The 23,010-nt window shown below is 36.6% G+C and overlaps 1 protein-coding gene and 1 long non-coding RNA gene across 2 annotated transcripts in view; one reads left to right on the top strand and one right to left on the bottom strand.

Moving 5' to 3' along the window:
- Positions 1–23,010, top strand: part of sorcs3a (sortilin related VPS10 domain containing receptor 3a) — a 254,741-nt gene that overhangs the window by 219,900 nt on the left and 11,831 nt on the right. Inside the window, exons 12-22 of the mRNA XM_060860184.1 lie at positions 518–594; positions 2,408–2,499; positions 4,414–4,521; positions 4,802–4,919; positions 5,410–5,540; positions 8,335–8,448; positions 8,658–8,829; positions 16,322–16,508; positions 19,985–20,118; positions 20,918–21,041; positions 21,608–21,720. Of these exons, the coding sequence (XP_060716167.1) occupies positions 518–594; positions 2,408–2,499; positions 4,414–4,521; positions 4,802–4,919; positions 5,410–5,540; positions 8,335–8,448; positions 8,658–8,829; positions 16,322–16,508; positions 19,985–20,118; positions 20,918–21,041; positions 21,608–21,720 (1,370 nt within the window). The remainder of the gene's footprint in view (positions 1–517; positions 595–2,407; positions 2,500–4,413; positions 4,522–4,801; positions 4,920–5,409; positions 5,541–8,334; positions 8,449–8,657; positions 8,830–16,321; positions 16,509–19,984; positions 20,119–20,917; positions 21,042–21,607; positions 21,721–23,010) is intronic.
- LOC132839289 (uncharacterized) overlaps positions 19,938–23,010 on the bottom strand; it is a 58,228-nt gene continuing 55,155 nt past the window's right edge. The window contains exon 3 of the long non-coding RNA XR_009647719.1: positions 19,938–20,100. This is a non-coding gene — a long non-coding RNA (uncharacterized LOC132839289). The remainder of the gene's footprint in view (positions 20,101–23,010) is intronic.

Below are 23,010 nucleotides of genomic sequence, written 5' to 3'. Positions count from 1 at the left end.
GTTGCACCCTGCCCATAGTGTGTCCCCTGTCTTGTGTCCTAAGTCCCTTAGGATAGTCTCCATACTCCTCCTGTGTACAGAAAACAAATGATTGATGGACTTAGAGATGGAGATCGGATTATATCTCACAAAGAATTATACCGACTGGTCCTGAATCTCGTTCCTTCTGGTCTTGATTTATGGTTATAATTGCAGTATATTTTATACAGAGCATTTGATCAATTGGAAATAACTTTGTAACCCTGTGCTCACAGCAGCACCATTTTTTTTTTCACCTCAATTCACTCAGGCCAGTTTGTAGCTGGTGGGCTTGCCATCTTGTCACTGTAAATCGGCATGTATCATTGAGAACAAAATGACTTCCGACTGCTGTGTTGGGTCATGGCCACCTTGAATGCAGGGTCATTGTAAATGGTCACATTGCTTCAAACAACAAGGAAATATCCTCTGATCTAATCTAATTTTTTCATTGTTAGAGTTCTCCTTCATATCATTGAACATTGATTTTTCTCCTCAGGAAATATGGGCTCTGAGCTTTCCTACAATAATGTAGGAATGTTCATATCATCAGATGCTGGCAATACCTGGAGACAGGTATGTTATTTTATAATGTTGATGCATTGCTCCTTGAAAGTAGCTGAGAATTAGCATAAAAACTCATGCTAATAATAAGTTCTCAAGATATGTCTTTATGCCACTAGAGTCATTTATATAGAGTCATCTTACGTAGTTGTTTTTTCCTGAAATGGCAAGTATCCAAATAAGCATTTAATATAATCTAGTATACTATAAATATATTAAGTTTGCAGACAAATAGTCATGATTATTACATTAATATCAATTACTGCAATCAACTACTGCAAGTGCTTCTTAAATGAACAGCATGGCTCATGGCCCATCAACATTATTTTGCCACCAATAAAACAGCTAATTTATTTTGAGCCTGCCATTTGGTACTGACAGCAGCACAAAGTGTAAAGCTTATGCAAGGATAGAAATAAAAAGCTGTAAGATATTAACATCTCACTAAACATGTTTAACTCAGCTCCCAAAGTTTGTAGGCTTTATACATTACATAGTAAACTTTTAATAAATATTGTATTTAACTACAAACAAGTTTGTATCAGATGACAATGCATTTATAATGCATTATAGATATTAATATACAGTGCGCTTTATAGTTATTGTTATTATGCCTTAGAAATTGCATCATACACCAATAAGCCAAAACATTAAAACCACGGACGAATGGCATTGTATATCTCAGTACAAGGGCACCTGTCAAGGTGTGGGCAACAAATGACGGACTCAAGGCTTCCCAACAGAAAATGTGGATTCTACTTTGGCACGTAACACCTACCTAAATATTGTTGTAAACCAAGAAAATCCCTTCATTGCAACAGTATTCCCTAATGACAGTGGCCTATTTCAGCAGGATAATGCTCGCTGCCACACTGCAAAAATTGCTCAGGAATGGTTTGAAGGACATGACAAAGGGTTCAAGGTGCTGACTTGGCCTTTAGATTCCTGTCTGATATCTAATCAAGCATCTGTGGGATGTGCTGAACAAATAAGTCGAATCCATAGAGGTCTCACCTCAAAACTTACAGGACTTAAAGGATCGTCACGAATGTCTTGATGCCAGATACCACAGCATACCTTCAAAGGTCTTGTGTAGTCCAAGCCTCAGAGCTGGTTTGGTGGCACAAGAGGGATGTACACATCATTAGGCAGGTGGTAGTAGGCTTGCAAACCGAATGAGAATAAAAATATTTAAGGTTTTAAAAGTACTAGAAAGGCTCAGAAAAACTGCTTATACAACATGTTATTTAAAATATAATAGCACATGTCCTGTAAGAGAAAAATCAAATTAAGCACACTAGGGATGACGTTCTAATAATAAACAATTAATTATGAGTGCATTCTTATAAAAATGTATAAAGGTTAATGCATACTAACTTTACGAATTTATTCAAAATTCATCTTAGCTATGGCCTTTGTAGCAAATGTTTATCAATATATGCTATAGTATAACTTTATTATAGTATTATAAGTATGCATTTTACAAAAATAAAAAAAAAGAAAGTCAATATTTGTATTAACACTTATTTTCTATTCTATCATCTCCACAGAGTTTCTATATGGACACTCAGTGTTATAAGAAATATGTTTATTAATAGCCATTGTTCTCTTTGCTATAACGTGTTGACAGTAGAGTTGTTGTCGTACAGTATGTTTATGCCGAAATGTTTGTTGAATTGAATGGAATGGAATTGAATTATAACAAACTATTTTAGGCTTTAAATTTTTATGTACATAATATTCATGATCACCACTGATAGGAATTTCTAATTGCTGTAACAAATACAAATTTGCTTGATTGTCCTCATTTTGCGATGTCCCGCAGATATTTGATGAGGAGCACAACGTTTGGTTTCTGGATAAAGCTGGAGCTCTAGTTGCAGTGAAACAGCCTACCGTTCCCACAAGGCATTTCTGGTATGTGATAAAGTGCAAATCTTCAAAAGGAACAGTGTGCCAACTGTACTTCTGATTCAAGCCAATGCTTAAGGGATCATTATCAATTTCCCAGCCAGGGCTCATTTTTTGCTTTTAGTAAATTTTATGTTAAAGACTCGATGCTCTTTATGTCTAAATATCAACAATTCAAGTGAAATTTCCTAACAATGATATTGAAATGTCTTTCCAAAAAAAACCAAACAAATCCAAATCTATCCACTGTATAGTCTCTATGGAATATCCTGCTTATCCCATGGAATTACCACACGCTTCACATCAGAGATCTCAAGCTCTGGTTTTGTGCTTGGTGCCCTTTAATCCTCTGATTTTTTTTATCCTCACCCCATAGTGCCCAGAGCATTAGAATTGTTGGAGTGTGCTATCTTCAATTCTGTTTCTCTTAAGCAAGCCAAGCGAGCTAGTCATCTCTGGCCAAATGTGTTGAAAGCGATTGTTTCTTTGCTGCTACTATGATTTTTGAGTCACGTCCCAGCCAGTAAGGGATGCATGTCAACCCGTTGTCTCCTGCAGAAGCTTTGCTAGTTTTGAAGTAGCAAAAGAACTTTAGTGTCATTCTTCAGTGAGGTTGTTAAACCTTGTCACACATGCGCTACTCCACCGTTAGCACCTCTGAGGTGGAACTAAAAAGCTGTCAGAGTCAAAGTTTTCAGTGTTATTTTTTCCCCCCCATCAACTCTCGCTCTTTTTTCTTTGTCTCTTGCTGTTGCTGAAAGGTACTCTGTTGTTTTGATTCATCTTCATCATCGTGTCGGATTACCTAGACCTTACTTTTTTTAACCCCCTTTTTCTTTCACTCTTGAAAAGAAATTTGTTTACCAGCTTCATGCATTTTTAGAAATAGGTTTTATGAGTGACAGTATATGCTGTTTGTTTGTTCAGCCTCAATTCTGCTCAATATATGGTAAGTGAGCTAATGATTTATCTCAGCGATTAGCAATTGAAACTATATTTACAGAAAACCAAACACAAAAACCCTGCTTTGCGGAACTCCTGGTGGTAGATGCGTGCAGAGTTTAAAGCAAACTATGTCAAAATGTATTGTAAACTTTTATACTTTATATATATTTATTTCAAAATTTAAATACCAATGAAGTAATTATTAAAAAGTGTTATTTAAAAAAAAAAAAAATACATTTGTTTATGGAAGGAATCTTCAGTGTTAAACAGTACATTTCCCACCAAGGTAGAGTCTTCAGAGAAGAGGACTCTTACTGTCCTGTTTCTTAAAAGGTTTTACTGTACCTTCAAGACAGGATGAAAAAGAGACCGGTGCAAGAGGAATAAAACTACATTGGACATTCTGTTTTTTGGAAACTAATCACTCTCTCACTCACTCATTTTCTACCGCTTATCCGAACTACCTCGGGTCACGGGGCGCCTGTGCCTATCTCAGGCGTCATTGGGCATCAAGGCAGGATACACCCTGGACGGAGTGCCAACCCATCGCAGGGCACACACACACACTCATTCACTCACGCAATCACACACTACGGACAATTTTCCAGAGATGCCAATCAACCTACCATGCATGTCTTTGGACCGGGGGAGGAAACCGGAGTACCCGGAGGAAACTCCCGAGGCACGGGGAGAACATGCAAACTCCACACACACAAGGTGAAGGTGGGAATCGAACCCCCAACCCTGGAGGTGTGAGGCGAACGTGCTAACCACTAAGCCACCGTGCCCCCCTGGAAACTAATCAATAATAAATCATTTTACATACTCAAATATTTATTATTTATTTTTGAATAATAAAAAGGTAAAACACTCATCATCACTTCATTCATGTTTTATATATTACGCATTAGAAATGTGTAAAAGAAAATGCTTGATCTGATTAGAACTTAATTACATTTTGACCTCCTATTCTAGGATCAGCTTTGATGAAGGGAGACAGTGGACACATCATATTTTCTCAGCCTTGCCTCTGTTTGTGGATGGAGTTCTGGTCGAGCCAGGCATGGAGAATCAGATCCTGACGTAGGTTTTAAAAAAAAATCTAACTCTATACACGGAATTTTTTTTAATAAGAATAAAGACAGATGTTTCCTAATATCCCATGAACAGTAATTGGTTTATTTATCTTGGGTTGATCCTTTTCATACATTTTACCAGCATTTGTAATAGAACAGGTTGGTCACATAGAAGAGCTAAACATTTCAAAGCTATCTTGATTCCCTATTAGATATGATTTATGCTACAGGGACCTTGTGCATCACTGTTTCTTTGATTATAATCTTCAGTATTTGTGCGCTGATAGGTTTTTTGGACACTTCAGCGATCGCTCTGAGTGGCAGCTGATCAAAATCGACTACAAGTCCCTGTTTACCAAACGCTGCTCCGAAGGAGACTACCAAACGTGGCACTTGCACAATCAGGTCAGAAACAGCATGATTATACAAAATCAAGCTACTACACTAGATTTCAGAAGCTCTCAATCAGAATCAATATTATTACCATGACAGTAGTGTTTTTGTGCAGTTCTGGAAAGCCTGGAAAAATGTTATATATAGACTTTCAGTTCTAGACCTGGATGTATCAGTTTGTATCCCCACTTTAAGGCTCACAACCCCGATCCATTCATGCAACACAGGACCTAGCAGACAAAGGTTATCTCCAGATGACTGAGACAGACATAAGTGAAACCTTTAGAAATGTTTATGCTAGCAAAGCTGCTGACCAGATAGCATCTCCTTATTTACCATTTAGCCATGTCATCCCCAACTATAATGTTTTTTTATTGGTCCATTAAACATTGACAGTTTTACTCTGTCCTTCTGGATCAGAATTGTAGTGTCAGTCACTCATGAAAATAAGCATAAATGAACATCCAGTAGAACTATCCATCTGTGATGTCTTGTTTTTTAGGGTGAGCCATGCGTAATGGGCCAAAAGCAGATCTTCATCAAGCGCCGCCCAGGCAACTACTGCATGATGGGAAAGGACACCAGGATCCTATCAGCTGAGCCTTGTATCTGTCGAGCACATGATTTTGAGTGGTGAGTGAAAACTGAATTCGGGTTACATTCCGTAAAAAGCTAATCCATGTCATCTGCATTGCTGTTAAGCCGTAGGATATCAGTACTAATGCTTTACTTAGAAAATTACAAAAATTAAAATCTTCTGGAAGTGCTATATTGCATCTGCGATAATTCTGTGCAGAAGCCTGTGTTCTAGATTAAGGGTACTCTTAATGTCAGGGTTATTCCCAAATGCCCCGCCGAACTAGTCACAGAACACCCACGGCCTACAAACATGGCCACACAAAAGTACACTCCCCAAAAATGGCCTCTAAGCACCACAGCTTTGATTTAATTTGATTAATAAAGTTGTATCACAGTCAGGTTTGATTAGAATTAAAGTTTAAATGATTCATTTCATTACTGAATTCCATTACTAGTCATACATCTATGATAACTAATTAATAACCTTGATAGTACTGTAGTTGATCGAGTTATCGCCCAACAGCAGTATTGATGATTACCAGCATGGGTCTAAGATTGGGTGCTTTGATTTGATTCTGCAATTACATTAAAAAATAACCTTATAATTAATTTCAAAACAATACACTTTTCTGGGAACAAATACAAATGAAGCCAATAAAGAAGTATATATGACATTGTTATTATAATGTAATTAATGTCTATTACATCATAGAATTTTTTGTAGGACATAAAAAGCTCTGAAATAAAGTAAAATCAAAAAAGTCAGCACAGGAAATGAGGAATGTGGGGAAAAAAAAGTGTAACAGACTTTGATTTACATACAGCGTCACTGTCTATTCTGGACAGGAAAGAACATTTCAGTGCACTGTGCATTCGTGTGATATGAGCTGGCAACATCTGTGACAACGTGTGAAGACGAGCCACCGAACAGATTTAATTTCTATGCAAATTCCATGCTGTGTTGTTGTTTTTTTTATCTTGAAAAGGCAGACATTTTTAATGTTAATTCCATCTGTACAAGGTCAAACAGCAGAGTTTTAATGTAGATCCATTAATTTCTTACAAAGTACATTTGGCTAGATTGAGAGGACTCATCAATACATGCCTGCTGTTATGATTTAAATGTACTGGGAGGAAGTAAACCAAAGTTGTGGGCATTTCCAATTATAACAGAGCAAACTTTTAATTAACTTTCAAGTAGATAAAAGACAATCAGTGAAACATTAAGGGCCGTAATTATTGCTACCGGATACAACGCAATTGGGACTTCCTGTCTAACAGAAAAGATATAATGAGCCTATGGCTGATATTCTAAAAGTCTAATAAATAATGCATTTTGCTCAGATTTGTTGGAATGCGAATTACTGCTGTGAATTGCAAGAGTTTTATTTTCACTTCATTATCAGCTGAATGTTAATTGTAAAATTGTTTTGTTAGTACAGATATTGTTATTGTGTCAAAAAAAAAAAAAAAAAAAAAAAAAAATGAACACCTGGCGTCTGTACAGATCGGATGTGTGTCACAACACACAGTCTTTTGCTATTTGTATTTTGCTATTATTTGGTTGTGTGTTGCCAGGTTATCTCCATGCCGTAGTTAAAGTATTGAATTATCTCTGAGTGGTGTGTTGCATGTTACAATGTCTAATTCTTTCAAGGTTGTGTGTGTGTGTTGTTGAGTTTTCTCTAAGTTAGTTTGTTAGTTAGCTAGTTATCCTTCGCTTTGTTTTTAATTTCACAGATAATTCAGCATCATGGGTACCACGATGAACATTGTTTCGGTATTGATACTGACTGTTCTAAGCGGTACACAGCTAGCTACGTTATTTACAGTTGAATATCAAGTTTAACTATGAAATACTATGAAATATAAGCTCATTTATATTTAGTTTTGAAAATTACTACATGCATGTACACCAAAGCTCCTCCACTGGAGTTGGTGGATAACTCCATAATTGTGGGCAGAGGGATTTTCTGCTAGCACTGTGCTGCTACATCAGATGTAGTATATCTATAAGGGAAAACAAATAAATACACATGTAGGTGGAATCAAAATGATGTAAAAGAATTTTCCATCCATGATTTTTGGTAAATAACACAAAAGTCTTAGTTAACATCACCTGGTTGTGGATCATTTTTTTCATTGGTTGTGTGTTGCAATGTGTATTTTTATGAGTGTTTAGATATTTCTGTGTTTTGATTTGCGGTATATATATTACCTGGTTGTGTGTTCTGTTTAAATAATTCTGGTTTGTATGTTGCAGTGTTTCATCATTTCTTTGTGTGCATGCTGTGTTTGTATATTGTGGTGTTTGTTTATTCCTGCAATGAGTCTCTGCTACTTATTATTTTTATTTTTTTTGGCTTGTGTGTTCCAGCATTCAGTTCCCGTTAGTGTGTGTGTTGTGGCCTATATTTATTTGCCTGCATTGTGTTTCAGGTGTTTATGTAATTCTGTTCATTTGTTATTAGGTTGTGTATTGGGGAATTATAGCAATATTTTTCTTGTTGTTGTGCTGGAGAGTGTAGAGTTAGGGGATGTTTTGCAGTGTTAAGTTATAATGGGAGTGCTGTTACTGTGTTGTGTGTTGCTGTGTTCAGTTATTTATGGCTTGTGGGCATTTTAGCGTTGTAATGTTGAGTTATCGCTGGGTCAGTAGTTTAGCATCTCTTATTGCATATTACATTACTGTCCTGTCCATCTGGGTTGGTGATGTTGATTCTATCTGACTCTCTCTCTCTGTGTGTGTGTGTGTGTGTGTGTGTGTGTGTGTGTGTGTGTGTGTGTGTGTGTGTGTGTGTGTGTGTGTGTGTGTGTGTGTGTGTGTGTGTGTGTGTGTGTGTTGCAGCGACTATGGCTATGAGCGTAGAGGTGATGGTAACTGCCTCCCTGCATTCTGGTTCAATCCTGCCACTGTATCACGGAGCTGCAGTCAAGGCCAGAACTACTTCAACAGCACAGGGTGAGTCTTTCTTTCTTTCTTTCTTTCTCTCTTTCTCTCTCTCTCCCTACACACAGAAATAATAGCTTGCCATCCTCTAACAGTATACGAGCAGAACCCTATTGCCATTACACACAGATGTCCTCATTATTACTCTACCATCATTTCAGCACACAACTAATGGAGACATGAACATCATAATGCTGATATAGTCATTATATCCCTGTCAGTTATCGCAAAGTAGCAGCGAACAACTGCACCAAAGGGGTGAAAGAGATGTACACAGCCAGGAAACAGCAGTGTCCCAATCGCCCCCCTCGAGGACTGCACCTGACAACCCGTGACAGCACCCTCAAAGCAAATATGGGCTCCAACGTCACCTTCATAGTCCAACTGGAAGAGGTATGTTGAGGAAAATAGACCAGTGGAACTTCATTTCACTACCAAGTGTGAAGGAGAGTAGAGTTAACAATTGTTGAGGCTAGTTCCTACATAACTGTATTGTACACTTTAAAAGAGGTTTTATATAGAACCTCTGGGCAGGTGTTCTTTTTAATAAACTTTCAAAAACGGTTTTATTTCTAATCTTTTTGGTTCTTTATGTGTGGTTTTCATTATTACATTTTCATTTGAATTTCACTGATGAATTCTCAGGGGACACGGTGGCTTAGTGGTTAGCACGTTTGCCTCACACCTCCAGGGTTGGGGGTTCGATTCCCGCCTCTGCCTTGTGTGTGTGGAGTTTGCATGTTCTCCCCGTGCCTCGGGGGTTTCCTCCGGGTACTCCGGTTTCCTCCCCCGGTCCAAAGACATGCATGGTAGGTTGATTGGCATCTCTGGAAAATTGTCTGTAGTGTGTGATTGCGTGAGTGAATGAGAATGTGTGTGCCCTGCGATGGGTTGGCACTCCGTCCAGGGTGTATCCTGCCTTGATGCCCGATGACGCCTGAGATCCCCGTGACCCGAGGTAGTTCGGATAAGCGGTAGAAAATAAGTGAATGAATGATGAATTCTCACTTAACGCTTTTTATCAGTATACTAGCAATGACTTATGGGACATTTTTAATCAGTATAAACAAACAAATTACTTTATTGTTACAAGTATATAGAATTAGTCAGGAACTGCTGGCTTTCAGTGTGAAATGTCTGTATTTCTGTTTGGATAAACTTACACAGAATTTAATTTTAGTGGTTTAGTTTAGTAGAAGATACTGTACATCTGAAAGACACATACATCTTTTAAAAGCTTATACACAAACATTTGGGCATCTCATAAAGCAGAAATAGGTTTAATATCACCATTTATATAAGGATAAGGAAAACAGAAATGCTTTTGAAAAACTACAAATTCTTAAAGCCTTGAGCATCTACTTTCATATGAGCCATTAATCAAGATTGTGTAGTGTGACATGACAAAGAAATTCAATGCTGAACATAGACACAACAGAAAAGGTGGAAATTGCATTTTTTTGGCCTCTGGTAAAAAAGCAAAGTTAACTGAATCAATAAGGTGACGATGGTGACAGAAACTGACAGAAAATGTAGAGTGGGATTGTACATTGATGTCAGTATCCTGTCAGGATTGAAACATGTCAGCGACGGGTAAATGTGACTAGACTTACAGTAAAAGAACGTCAAGCGGACCAAAACCAAGGCAGCAAGATATATAACCGTGGTGCTTGGAACCCACAGAGCAAGAACATCCAGTATTTTTACGTATACAATTATTTGAAATGTTAAGGTAAATAAAGTATGTAATATTGTATTTCAACCGTGATTGCTTTCATTAGAGCACTGATTAAGGATTAAGGTTTTACTATTTATTAAAAACAAAAAACAAAAAACATAATTCTTAATAGATATTAAAGGTAATGAACAATCATATATAGCATTGAGTTATGTGTTGCATCTTTAAGTTGTAAGTTAAATGAAATCAATTTAAGTCAATTTATGTTTTAAGTCAATTACAGTTTGTTAGTTTAGCTTAAAAAGGCATTAAAGTTGACAAGATGCTTACATTTACATATAATTAAGAGGCCACATAGAAAGCTTTTGGAATTTATTAACTGGTTTGTTTTCTTATGCTTCCCCTTGTGGCAAAGCAACATTAAAATGCATATCATAAGTATAACTCATCTTGATGTCACTTTACAAACAACATTACAGTTCAAATCAGGTTGAGGATTTTTTTTTTCTAATTTTCATCAGGAAGCAGTAAGCACAAAGAAGAAATCTTTAGTAAAATATCTTTACACACACACACACACACACACATATATATATATATATATATATATATATATATATATATATATATATATATGTAAGGAGGCGGTGGATGAGCATCAGAGAGGAAACTCTAGGAATCATCATTGTCAACGCACAGCCTCTCAAAATCCTCCCTACGAATCCGACTTTAATTTATATTCATGAAGCACAGAAGCAGGAGTTCTCAAGACATGGAACGCCCCTAAATATTTAATGTTCGCTAGGTGCAACACATGGCAGATGAAAGCCCGGGAACAATTTTAACCAAAGCAGGAGATCCATATTTAGAGAATTTCTTTCCCAGAGAGAAACTTCCACAACACTGGCACTCTGCCAAAAATATTTATCTAGCTAATTGTAAAGCTTTGAAAAGTTCACTTAGCAAAGTCAGTTGGTGTGGCAGAGCGACATTTAATAGCAGGTCATAAAGTTCAGAATAAGTTGAACTTCTAGCCAAGCCAGAACATGGGTAGTGAACTATAATGTAGTCCAAATGCCAAATGCCAAGCTACAGTATCTTCCTGTATCTCATGAACACACACACAAACCCATACACACAACAATGCTGTGACATTTATTTTTAGGTTTTGGTTGTGGCGTGGACAAACATGTCTAGAAACACATCCCAAAATTATACAGTAACATTTTCACTGACCTTTGAGAGAATTAAAATATTAGGAGTGCAAAAATCTGAACCCCCTGTTTTTTTTTTTCTTTTGTTTGTTTTTTTTTTTGGTAAAGGAAATAGGAAACATTCATATTAATGTTTTAAAAAATACAAATTTGAACAAATTTACAAAATGAAATTTCCAACCAAAGTGAAGTATTACCAATAAAACAATAAAGATTTTAAAATAAGAGTCATACACACCAGCTGTTCCTAGATAAGCTCTAGATCCAGGACAAAGCACTTACCTGAACATAAGTAAAAGAATAAATAGCACTTGATAATGATAATTAAGGAACATCTGTGAGACCTAACACACTAAGACTTTAATTTACCTCAATTCCAAATAAAGAGCACTAATTAATAGGCACTGTAGGGAAATAAACCTTTAACTGAGTCTTCTGAATGTGCTTTAGGTGGATTTGGATTACACAGAACTCTGAAACTTGTTTAATTATGTGTAATTAGAACTCAGATTAAGGACCTGTTTTAGATGCTATTGCCTGTGAAGACTCAAACGAATGGCAAATTCTGTATTTTAATATGAAATCAGCTTTAAATTTTGAAAGTTTCCTTTAAAATTAGACTAAAATACTGCAGCACACACACAAAGAAACTGAAGGTTTCCAAACTTTCATGCAGCTTGATCACTCTCAGTGTTTTTACACGTGAAGTACTGTCTTTTTTCACACTGCTCATATTTCCCTGGGGTTAACAATTAAACCTTTTTATTTATAAACTGAAGTCTCACACTGTACTTTCTAAACCCTGGATTAATGATTTTATTTGTATATTTGCGCTGCCAGCAACCATGACTGGATAAATACAGTGCTCAAGAGCTTAAAATTAATGCTTACACTTTCAAGTCAGTGAGAAAAAAAAAATTGGCATATAAATCCTTGGCGGTTTAAAGTTTTTTTTAGTTGACCAGATGTTTGTTGATATCCAGCTTCCACTAATTAATTAATACTGTACATAGACAGACAGACAGACAGACAGACAGACAGACAGACAGATAGATAGATAGATAGATAGATAGATAGATAGATAGATAGATAGATAGATAGATAGATAGATAGATATTTTTCCTTCAAATGCTGCAATTACTATTTACACAACATGCAGGGTTTCTGTGACTATACAGAAAATGTGACATGAGGCTGAAATCTGGTAAATCTGCTCAGGATCTTTTGGTAAACATCTAGCTCTTACATTTTAACACCACACTGTTTCTCACTGTACAAATTTGCTGCTAATCCTGCTTCAGAGCACAGTTTCATAACCCTGGGTGCTAACCCAGCATCTAAATTACAAGTGTGAAACATTCCTCTACCCGAGGTTAAAAGCGTGGCTTAGAATGACGATAACCCAGGGTTAAACGCAGTGCAAAAAGCACTTGGGAGTGGTAAATGAACATTTTTGCAGACATCACCCTGTATTAAATGCCCCAACCATTTGAAGACAAGATGACATGATCTTTTTGCTACTATGAATGACGAGATGTTTCTGTAACCTCTGAAAGGGCTATGCGCTATACACTACTGCTCTCTAAGAAATGAATATCCTAACAGGAGAGATATAAGAAAAGGATAAGCACAGCTTTTTTGTGTCTTTTTCATACACACACTTGGAAGAGGTGGCAGCTGCAATCTGTAACACCTCCTCGTGCGTGGCATGATACACACGCAGGGTGCCAGATGTAACACCCAAAAGAAGTGTGAGTAAAATAGGCACGGGCTTGCAGAGATAGTAGCAGGCAACAATTCTTCTCAGGCACGTTTCTGCACAGAGACACATGCTGTTCTGACAGACTGGCAGAACGTCACCATGTGTTTGATTCGTTGGTATACGTGCACGCTCAGTTCGGTCGGCAAGTGTGTATTGTTTGTTATTGTTATTTCACCTTGAATGTGTGAGTACAATTTGTTAGAGTATGCCAAAGATTCACACCTGCAGACACTCAACAATGTGTTGAATCTCATCTGTGGTAATTCTGCCACACAGGTTCTTTGTGTCATATCATACCAAGGACAGAACCAGGTGTAGCTAACAACAAATTAAGCTTATTGCTAGCAGTGTGCACTTAACACTATTCTCTGCGGCCAAATTTCATTGTCAAGTGTCGTCGTTCAGTTGATTCCCATGTCTAGTATTATTATATTGATAAACAACAATTTCAAAATTCAAACAAAACCTCCTGTTATTGGGCCTGCTTGTATAAGTACTGTAGGTGTAAATTACACTGAATGTGATTTGTCGGACTACTGAGGTTGGCCATTGTCCACTTGGTGTTGTCCTTAAATGTTCAAAATCTATTATGAATCAGTGGCTAATGAAGAGATTTTGGTTTAGGATGACATTAAAAAATAACAAGGAAGCCCAAGTTAAATATTACAACTGTAACTGTAAAATCGTTGCTTATTGTCTAGTCCAATTTTATTCATAAAGGGCCGGTGAAGGTTTTCATTCCAACCAAGCAGACGCCACACCTGACTATATTGAAAGCCAAGATCAACTACTGTAATTAAACAGGTTGAATCAGGTGTGGATCCTGTTTGTTTGGAATAAAATCTTGCACTCACACCCGCTCTTTGTGGATAAGATTAGAAAACCTTGGACTAGCATTAAGTGTACATTCATGAAGACCGTTATTAGGAAGTATTTATTGGTTATCTTGCCTTTTTTAGAAGTGTATTTGTCTTCATTCCTGTAGGTGCCTGTAATTGAACATTCCTCAGCTGAAGTGCTGGTGATACATTGGGGGAAGTCGTGGCCTAATGGTTAGAGAGTTTGACTCCTAACCCTAAGGTTGTGGGTTCGAGTCACAGGCCGGCCACGACTGAGGTGCCTTTGAGTAAGGCACCAAACCCCCCAACTGCTCCCCGGGCACCGCAGCATAAATGGCTGCCCACTTGTGTGGTGCTCCGGGTGTGTGTTCACAGTGTGTGTGTGTGTGTTCACTGCTGTGTGTGTGCACTTTGGATGGGTTAAATGCAGAGAACGAATTCTGAGTATGGGTCACCGTATTTCACGTCACTTTCACTTAAAATCATTTATTAATGTCATATCCAGTTGTAGAAGTACAATATAAGCTGAATGAATGGTTGTAATGTCTTCATCATTAAGTCTTTCTAAGACCTGACAAAACTCAGCATTCCAGTTCATCACAATGGTGTTCAGTGGGGTTGAGGTCAGGTTTCCGGAGTTCTTCTACTCCAGCCTTGGCAAACCATGACATCATGGATCTCACTTTGTGCACAGGGGCACTGCCATGCTGGAACATTAGGTCAGACCTTTTACAGTAGCTCCAATTGCTCTGTAGTACATTTGCGTGCTTCCAATTTTGTTGGAAATTTGAGGAGAGCACACATATTGGTGTGATGGTCAGGTGTCCACATACTTTTGTTCATATAGTGCATGTGAAAAAACTGGGGATATGTAAGAAACTGTATGTCAAAATACCAAAGCAGCTCAATTTTAAATGATTTCAATAAGTCTCAACACTGACTGCGTATATGGTGAATCCTTGATTCAAAGATTTGTTTCAAATAAATAAGCATTCTCTTTCATTTTAATGGCCACACATGACAGGCCAAGCTCTGTTATAGCATATGGCTGCAAGTGGAAATCGTACAGGTCTCCCAACCATGATATACGTGGTGAGATTTTAAATACGAGTTTGTTGTTGTAAAGAATCATAGTAATTACAACTGCTACTAGGAACAAAACTGCAAAAGTATCAGTAATTTTTTAGATCAATGTTTTCAGCTCCTGGTAAACAGGCAAGCAAGCTGTGCAGCTCCTGACTAATTGCTTGAGCGTGGCTTGGTTCTAAACAGTCTGAGGCGGTTGAACGAGCGTTCAGCATGCCACCCCAGATCATTGACAACATGAATTATCAATTTGAATTACCTTCATCTATCTGTCTCATTCTGCTACTTGGATTTGCTTGGTGTGGCTACATTAAGACAGTTTAAGCCATTGAACTGGGTAATGGAGGAGCTGTAGTCCTACTGCAGCAGTATTCACTCTGGCTGTGATCAAAATCTAAACCTTATGTAAGATCTAATTGCCAGTTAGAGTAGGAGTGAAAAGCTTATTGAATTAACTGACTTTTTTGTGATCCTATACAGTGTTAATGAATGTTTATGACTACCGGATGGCCAATAGAGCTGTTTGTATGGAAAACAATTTTCCGCCCCGCTTCAGGTGCTCGTGAGCTCAAACTTTATTTAAGTCATTAACATTGTGGAAAAAAAGGTGAATTGCAAGCTGTTTACAAGGTGAATTGAAAATATATAATTTTTGTGTTATGACAAAAAAAAAAACATTTTGGAATTAGTCCAGTTATGTTGGTGGAGTGTACGGAAAACAATCACACGTACCTATTAGAATAAATCTGGGTTTGCTAAATGATCATGTGATTTTAAGGCATTAAATATAGCTAGGTGGCGCTCTGAAAACATATGTGATTTACTATATAGTGTCAACTACGTTATACAATTTTAGCCTGGAAATGTTTTGTAACAGTCTAAATTAAGTGCCAAATAGTCGCCTCAGTCACCTTAGACTTGCTCATTGGGGATAAATACAATCACATTTAAATATAAGCCTAATATCAATCTTTTAAACTATTATAGTAATCTTTGTATAATTAACTTTGTATTATGTTTCTTATGTTCTGTAAATGTCCATTGTTAAAAGCGCTATACAAATAAATTTGAATTGACTTAAAGGGAATTACAGTAAATAGACCATGGAGGATTTGTATTCTGGAAAAATCACATCTCTAATCTCCATACATTTAAAAATTCTTTTACTTATTTCTGCACAGATGAGTGCCAAATGAGCCGGATAAGGGCAAATGTATGCACAGGGATTGGGAATTGAAGATAAGCTTTGCAAAATGCTTAACCTTTGATGCAGTGGTAGATTAAATATCCTCTGCTTGGTCCACAGGGAGACTCGATGAGGACTAATATCCAATTGGACTTCGGGGATGGGACGGCAGTGTCCTACTCTAACCTTAGCTGGACAGAGGAGGGGATCAGACATGTTTACCGCAACACAGGAATCTACCGGGTCACTGCCATTGCCGAGAACAGCTTGGGTTCTGATTCCAGCTCCCTGTACCTGCATGTGGTGTGTAAGTGTTATACACATGACAGCACACACCAATACACATTACACAACGAGTGTGTAATATAGTAATAAACATTTAGTGGTTTGGTGTATGTATGTATGTGTATGTACAGTATATATATCTGGTTAAAATGTTATTGGTTTATCAGATTTAATATATCTGCATATATCTCCAGCTCTGTTGAATTCTCCATTCTGATGGGTCAGAAGGTGTTGATGAATTTACAGTAAAACAATAACCAAACAATCATTCTAACTGCATGGTTTAAATCGATGCACTCAGTTTCCAGAGTCAATTGACATTTACGTTGTTCTATTTTATTTAAACTAATGACACCAGACCTAACTAAAGTGTTACCACATTTACCTTTAAATAAATATCCCATATTTCAACAGGTAACATGTCATTATCACATTCATGTTCTTTACTGTTCACTTTTAGAAGCCTCTGCTGTATTGGGCTCTTGTTTTCTTTATTTCCCCAGTCTAAGCAAATCTAAATAGAAGTGTTTGGGTCAATTCAACTCCGCAGTTGTTATGCACACTCCATCACAGCACTCCATTATTGATTGGAAGGAAGGAATGATTGATATTTTTAATTTCACCAATGTGAACTTTTTAGTTATTTGTGAGTGGAGGCAGATGGTGGAGACAAAGTGCCAAGCTGTGTTTACTCAAAATATCTGAAAAGTGCTGGAAAATGTTCCAACAAATGAGTCAGACAAACAAAGACACAGCAATGTATGTCTAGCATAATAGGATGTTTACTGTAGTTAAGTATGTTATGCTCAAACTTTAACTTCATACTCCTAATTTTAACGGTGGTTATTTTTTGACCATTTTTTTGCTTTATAAAAACATTTTTGGTCATGAGATCCAACAGAAGGTCTGCACAGTGTAGTGTCTAATGGGATAAACTAGCCCAAAGGTTATGGTCGGTCTCAGCTAGCTCCCTAGCTGGTGAATCAGTATTTTGTGTACATGAGTTCGGACACTGGTAAGGACTCTGGTTCATTACACATTGGAACACTGGTGACTAGATTTTGGGGGACATAAATATGTAAAACATCAACAATTGCATTCATCGACAAAAGACAGGGCCGATATCCGTCTTGTTGATATTTTTTAATATTAGCATTTATTACAAAAAATTTATTTTAAAACTTTTCTAATTAGTGGATTTAAATAAAGTTAAAAATTAAAAAATAATCATTTGAGAGCTACAACAGTGATAACAAGCTACTTACATTGTCAATGAAGTCGGCCTAGAGTTCATTTACTTTAATATTTTCGGATCCTAGAGGCTTCAGAAACATAACTTCCAGTAAGACTACTGGCAGCGTGTTGTGGGACATTTTGTTTGTGGATGTTGTGACAGGTTGTAAATGTTCCAGTGAAAGGAAGGATTTTGAAACCTAGACAGCTCTTAAAATGGCTGAATCTCTGGTCAATGCCCCGACTACTGAACTAGGGAGCTGATTAAGACACACCTTTATTTATAATTAGAACTTGAACGACTGTTTCTGAAATAATTAAGCACAAGTCATTGTATATTGGGTTCACACATATTTGCCTATATGTATAAGATTATACAAACTTCTCGTATCTCTAGGCGACTAAACTTGTTTACTGAAATGAGAACCATCATGAGAGGCATCATCAGTGCTACTGATTAGATCTAAGTAAAACTGATTAATCCTTGCAGATTAAGACACATTAAGAAGCATTTAAATTGAGCTCAAGTCTTAATAATTTACTCCTTCTCGACAGTGCATTCAGAGAGTCTAAACCCCTAAAGTTATCTCTATAGTTCAGGTTCTATAGCAGAAACTTGACGAACATTTTTTTTTTAAGTCAATTCAATTCAGTTTTATTAGCTAGGCACATTTAACAGAGATTTACAATTTGTAACAGAGATTTACAATTTAAAATCCAGATTTAGTTTTAGAAATCCTAATGAGCTAATATATGATTGATTCTCGAGAACTGCACCTTTATCTAATAGAATAGCTCTTTAACACACAAACAAATCCTGGCTAAACAAATAGGTTTTTTAAACTGAGACATAGGATTTAGGCTGTTTCTGTGTCCTAAAAAATAATTAAATGAATGTTGCACAGCTGCGTCCGACTTTATAAGAAAAAGCTATGCCCTGCACTGCAGTCTTCATTATTCTATGTACTAATAAAGAGCCTGCAATATATATTAAAGTGTATTATGTTGGATAATAATAGACTAAAAAATCACAGTGAGTTGAGGCATTCAGTGCCGTATAAGTAATAAGCAGTATTTTATAATTAAAGCAAAAGGTTACTGATAGTTTTACTTATATACTGTATACACAGTTACTGGAATATCCAGACATCAAGGCATTACAACAATATAACTGAAAAGTGATCCACAACATAACCAGAAATCTTTCTTTTTATGAGCAACATAGAATTATTTAAACAGTGTCTTTAACCAATCTTTTAAACTGTGTTGCTAGTTGGTGAAGGCAGAAATTAAGACACTACACTACACTACACTACATTACATAGCATTAATTACTTTTTTGGCCTGGGGTTTGAGCACTAAGCACCTATATATTCCTTTACACAGTACATGAGTGGACCAATAATGTCCTGTAGGTGATCAAACAGTAAATGTCCAATATTCTGCTCAAAAAGTGGTCATTTTGACCAGTACATATGACAACCAGTTGGACTGTAGCATTTAAAATGTTAAACAAAACAAAACCAAATAAATATATAAATAAATGTAAAAAATATATACGTTTATCCATCTTCTTCCACTTTATAGCCAATTAAGTCTATATTTCTCATCATTCTACTATTTGACCAATTGTGACAAAAACAATGAATACTTACAGTATGACATACTGATAACCAAGTCATATCCTTACTTTCTGCAATTAAATGTTTCAGAAAGTCAAGGAAGAGTATAATTTTAGTTGGTTACCATTTATTTTGTTATGTGGATAATTAGATTACTAAATAAAGCAGAATGAACAATGTATTTTATTATTTATATTTAGCCTGACTTTTTGACTGAGGAAGTGGGAGGTTTTCATGTATTTTCATGCAGGAGAGTGATATGAAGCTTTTGAGTTAAAAAGACCACACTCATTAGCAAATAATTTACATCTGGTGAATTTACAGGGTTTGTTTAATTCATTCATTCATTCATTCATTCATTCATGATAGCCCAGTCATATAATGTGTTGTATTTATTTTACAGCAATATCACATGATATTAAAGTTGCTTTGCATTGTCATACATTTACCATACACAATCTTCTGGATTATCTGTGGGACATTAAGTAATCCAGATGAATAACTCCAGTATGAGTATGGGTAGAAGAGCAAAGAACTAAAATACAAAAACCCAAATTGCTGTTAAGCGGAAGTGAAATGAGCAGCCTTGCCAACCGATGAGCTTGAATTCACTGTCTTAAATATGTCCATGTTTGTGTTTCAGCTCCTGTTGAACATATCCAGTTGCTAGCTCCATTTGTAGTTATTAAGAACAAGGAAGTGAATTTGACTGCAGTGGTCTGGCCCTCTTACTCTCGAACCCTCACCTACTTCTGGTGGCTGGGGAACAACACAGAGGTACAATCAGCTCCCTCCTAATTTCATGTTAGAGCATTAGGAAAATTATATATAATTGAATAAAAATACTGTGTACTGCAAAATACTAGCTTGTAATACTAACTACAAAAATACTGCAATCATACTAGCTTGCTAGATGCGAGAGTTAGTAATTACTAAGTAATAGTACAAACATCATTTTACATATTCCTATTTAGGAGAGTTCTAAACCTAAGCATAATGTAAATATAATTATTTTGTATATATATTTTGTATATATACTGTAATATGTAGATTTTTTTTTACTCCTGCTAAATAGTGTGCTAATTACCCATACATTGCAAATAACGTTCCAAAGAAGCACTATTGGTTGTTTTTCTAAACTATTGAGTAGTACAGTACATCACATTATTAAGTATTGTGGTTTACTAACCTGAATCAGATCACAATGCTGTCTGATTGACCGACATGGTCTCAATACTGTACATGCAAGTTTATATACAATTCACATATTTAAGCTGCATAGCAAAATTAGAATTAATGCACTAATGGGTGATATGAATTCCAAGATACCCAGTCAAAGAATTTGACCTCTTTTTTGATTAATTAGCATGTTTTGTCTTACAAAGGCTTTTTTTTTTTTCAGTGACATTTTTAAAGTTAAAAAAAGTGACTATTTTGTCCAAGTTTTCTAGCAAATACCCTCTGATGACAATTTTTATAGAATCTGTAATATAAATTCTCGGGTGGTCATAATAATAAAGAAGCGATTCTATTAAAATATTCTTTACTTACTAAGAATGATTGTTTTTCTTGCTAGCCTATCATCACTCTAGAGGGCAGCATATCCTATTTGTTTCCACTGGAGGGGACGTACACGGTAACGGTGCAAGTTTCATCATCCAACACCATTCTTCAAGACACCAAACAAATCGTTGTTCAAGGTGACAACCTTTTTTTCTGGTCAATAACTGAATTAAAAGGTTAAAGAAGGTTTTACAAATTTTTATATTATACAAATTTGAGATTTTAATGACTCTAGTTTGTTTTACTGGGATGATATTGAAATGTTTTCAGTTGACTCTGTGTGGACTTCAGGGTTGTATAGAACATATTTTTGAGCTGGATGGATGGATGGACAGGTGGATGGATGGATGGATGGACAGGTGGATGGATGGATGGAAAGATAGATGGATGGATGGATGGAAAGATGGATGGATGGATGGATGGATAGATGGATGGATGGAAGGATTTATGGTTCATTTAATAATCAATGATTATTGCTTAGCTTACATAACAAGTGTTGTACTTTGCACTGTTCCTCCTATACACACTATACACATGGGTTCCTCTAAAACAACATCAAAAGAACCCTTTAAGTTTTTTTTTCTTTCACTGAGCAATAAAGCTTTTTAATTAGCAGAGTAATTCAGCTATAAAAAAACTGACAGGATATGGTAGTTCAAACTTAATCTCTTTTCTGTCTCGCATGTGCTTCTCTCCATGGCAGAATTCTTTAAATCGCTGCTTCTATCTTTTTCTCCGAATCTGGACGAGGCCAATCCGGACATCCCGGAGTGGAGGCATGACGTAGGCAGGATAATTAAAAAGGCTGTGCTTCAAGTGAGTGTGAATCTGTTACCCTCTGCTCACTTGTTTACTTAGTCATTCTTGTACTTTTATTGCTGCTTCTCCAGAATTCAGTGTTTGGAAATTCCTCAAAAAAGCTGAAACAGCTTCTCTCTTCTTCTTCTCCTTCTTCTCTCTCTCTCTCTCTCTCTCTCTCTCTCTCTCTCTCTCTCTCTCTCTCTCTCTCTCTCTCTCTCTCTTTCTTTCTTTCTATTGGGCATGCCCTAGTTTATCACCACAGGTAGGCAGATGAGTACCTCACTCCAGAGACAGGCAGATGATTACAAATGCGTCTTTTCCTGAGGATGAAAAGAGCTCTCACACGGAGTAAATCATGAGCAGCATCCGTAGTTAATGCAAATGTCAGTTGCCGCACTCCGATCGTGCTTGAGCTCGATTTCCTCTGCCGTATGAAGAGCTGAATTCCTTGCACATAAAGATAATGAGCTGAACAGAAAGCAGGAGTGGAAGAAGAGCTGGACGAGTGATGCTAATGGAATTATCTGCAATCAACCGAGTATTGAACACACTAGTGCTCACGGTTTCTCTATTCTCTACTTCTGTGTCTCAAGCTGTGCAAACATGCAGAGACACAGAGCAAAATCTTAAAAACGTGGACTCTGAATTGCAGGAACTGGGTAAATTAGAGCGAAGAGTGTGAGATTAAGTCAGGGTACGAGTCAGGAGTGTTAACCGTATTCACTGGGTTTGCATTTATAATGACTACAAACTCAGTCTTATTATAATAAACCACAATGCTTTTAAATTCTTAAATCTAAAAAATATTTACACGCTTGTTCTTCTATGTTTCTATAGCAACATATCCCCACATAATCTAAGCTAATAATAAACCATTTAAACAACAGTTATAGAAGAAAAAAGTATTTGATATGGTGCATTTTCTGTAAGGAGCCCTTTCATTTTAAGCTTTGTGAAAAACAATTTATGTGGAAAATGCAGAAGAAACTTGAGCGGAATTTTTCACATACCTAGCAATCATATGTGCATCTGTTGGATTAAAAGCGACATCCACTAGAAGGAACAGTAGAGTCAAAACATTTTTTCGTTTTGACTCTAAAGTGTTTTGTTTGTCTTCATGTGTCTTTGTTTGTCTTCATAAGATGTGTAGCAAATCAAACCAATAAACAAAACAGACTCTTTCGGTAGATTTGGATGCTTCATAACAGGATTTTAAAATTTGAACACTGACCATAACGAGTACACAGTACGCAATAATGGTCTAGTATCAAAATGCTAGGTTGCTTTAGTCACTTATAGACAGGG

This window comes from Tachysurus vachellii, chromosome 24 (genome assembly GCF_030014155.1).
Source record: "Tachysurus vachellii isolate PV-2020 chromosome 24, HZAU_Pvac_v1, whole genome shotgun sequence".
Lineage (NCBI taxonomy): Eukaryota > Metazoa > Chordata > Actinopteri > Siluriformes > Bagridae > Tachysurus > Tachysurus vachellii.
Note: the sequence above shows the minus strand (reverse complement) of the source record. Positions and strands in the feature narration are given on the sequence as shown.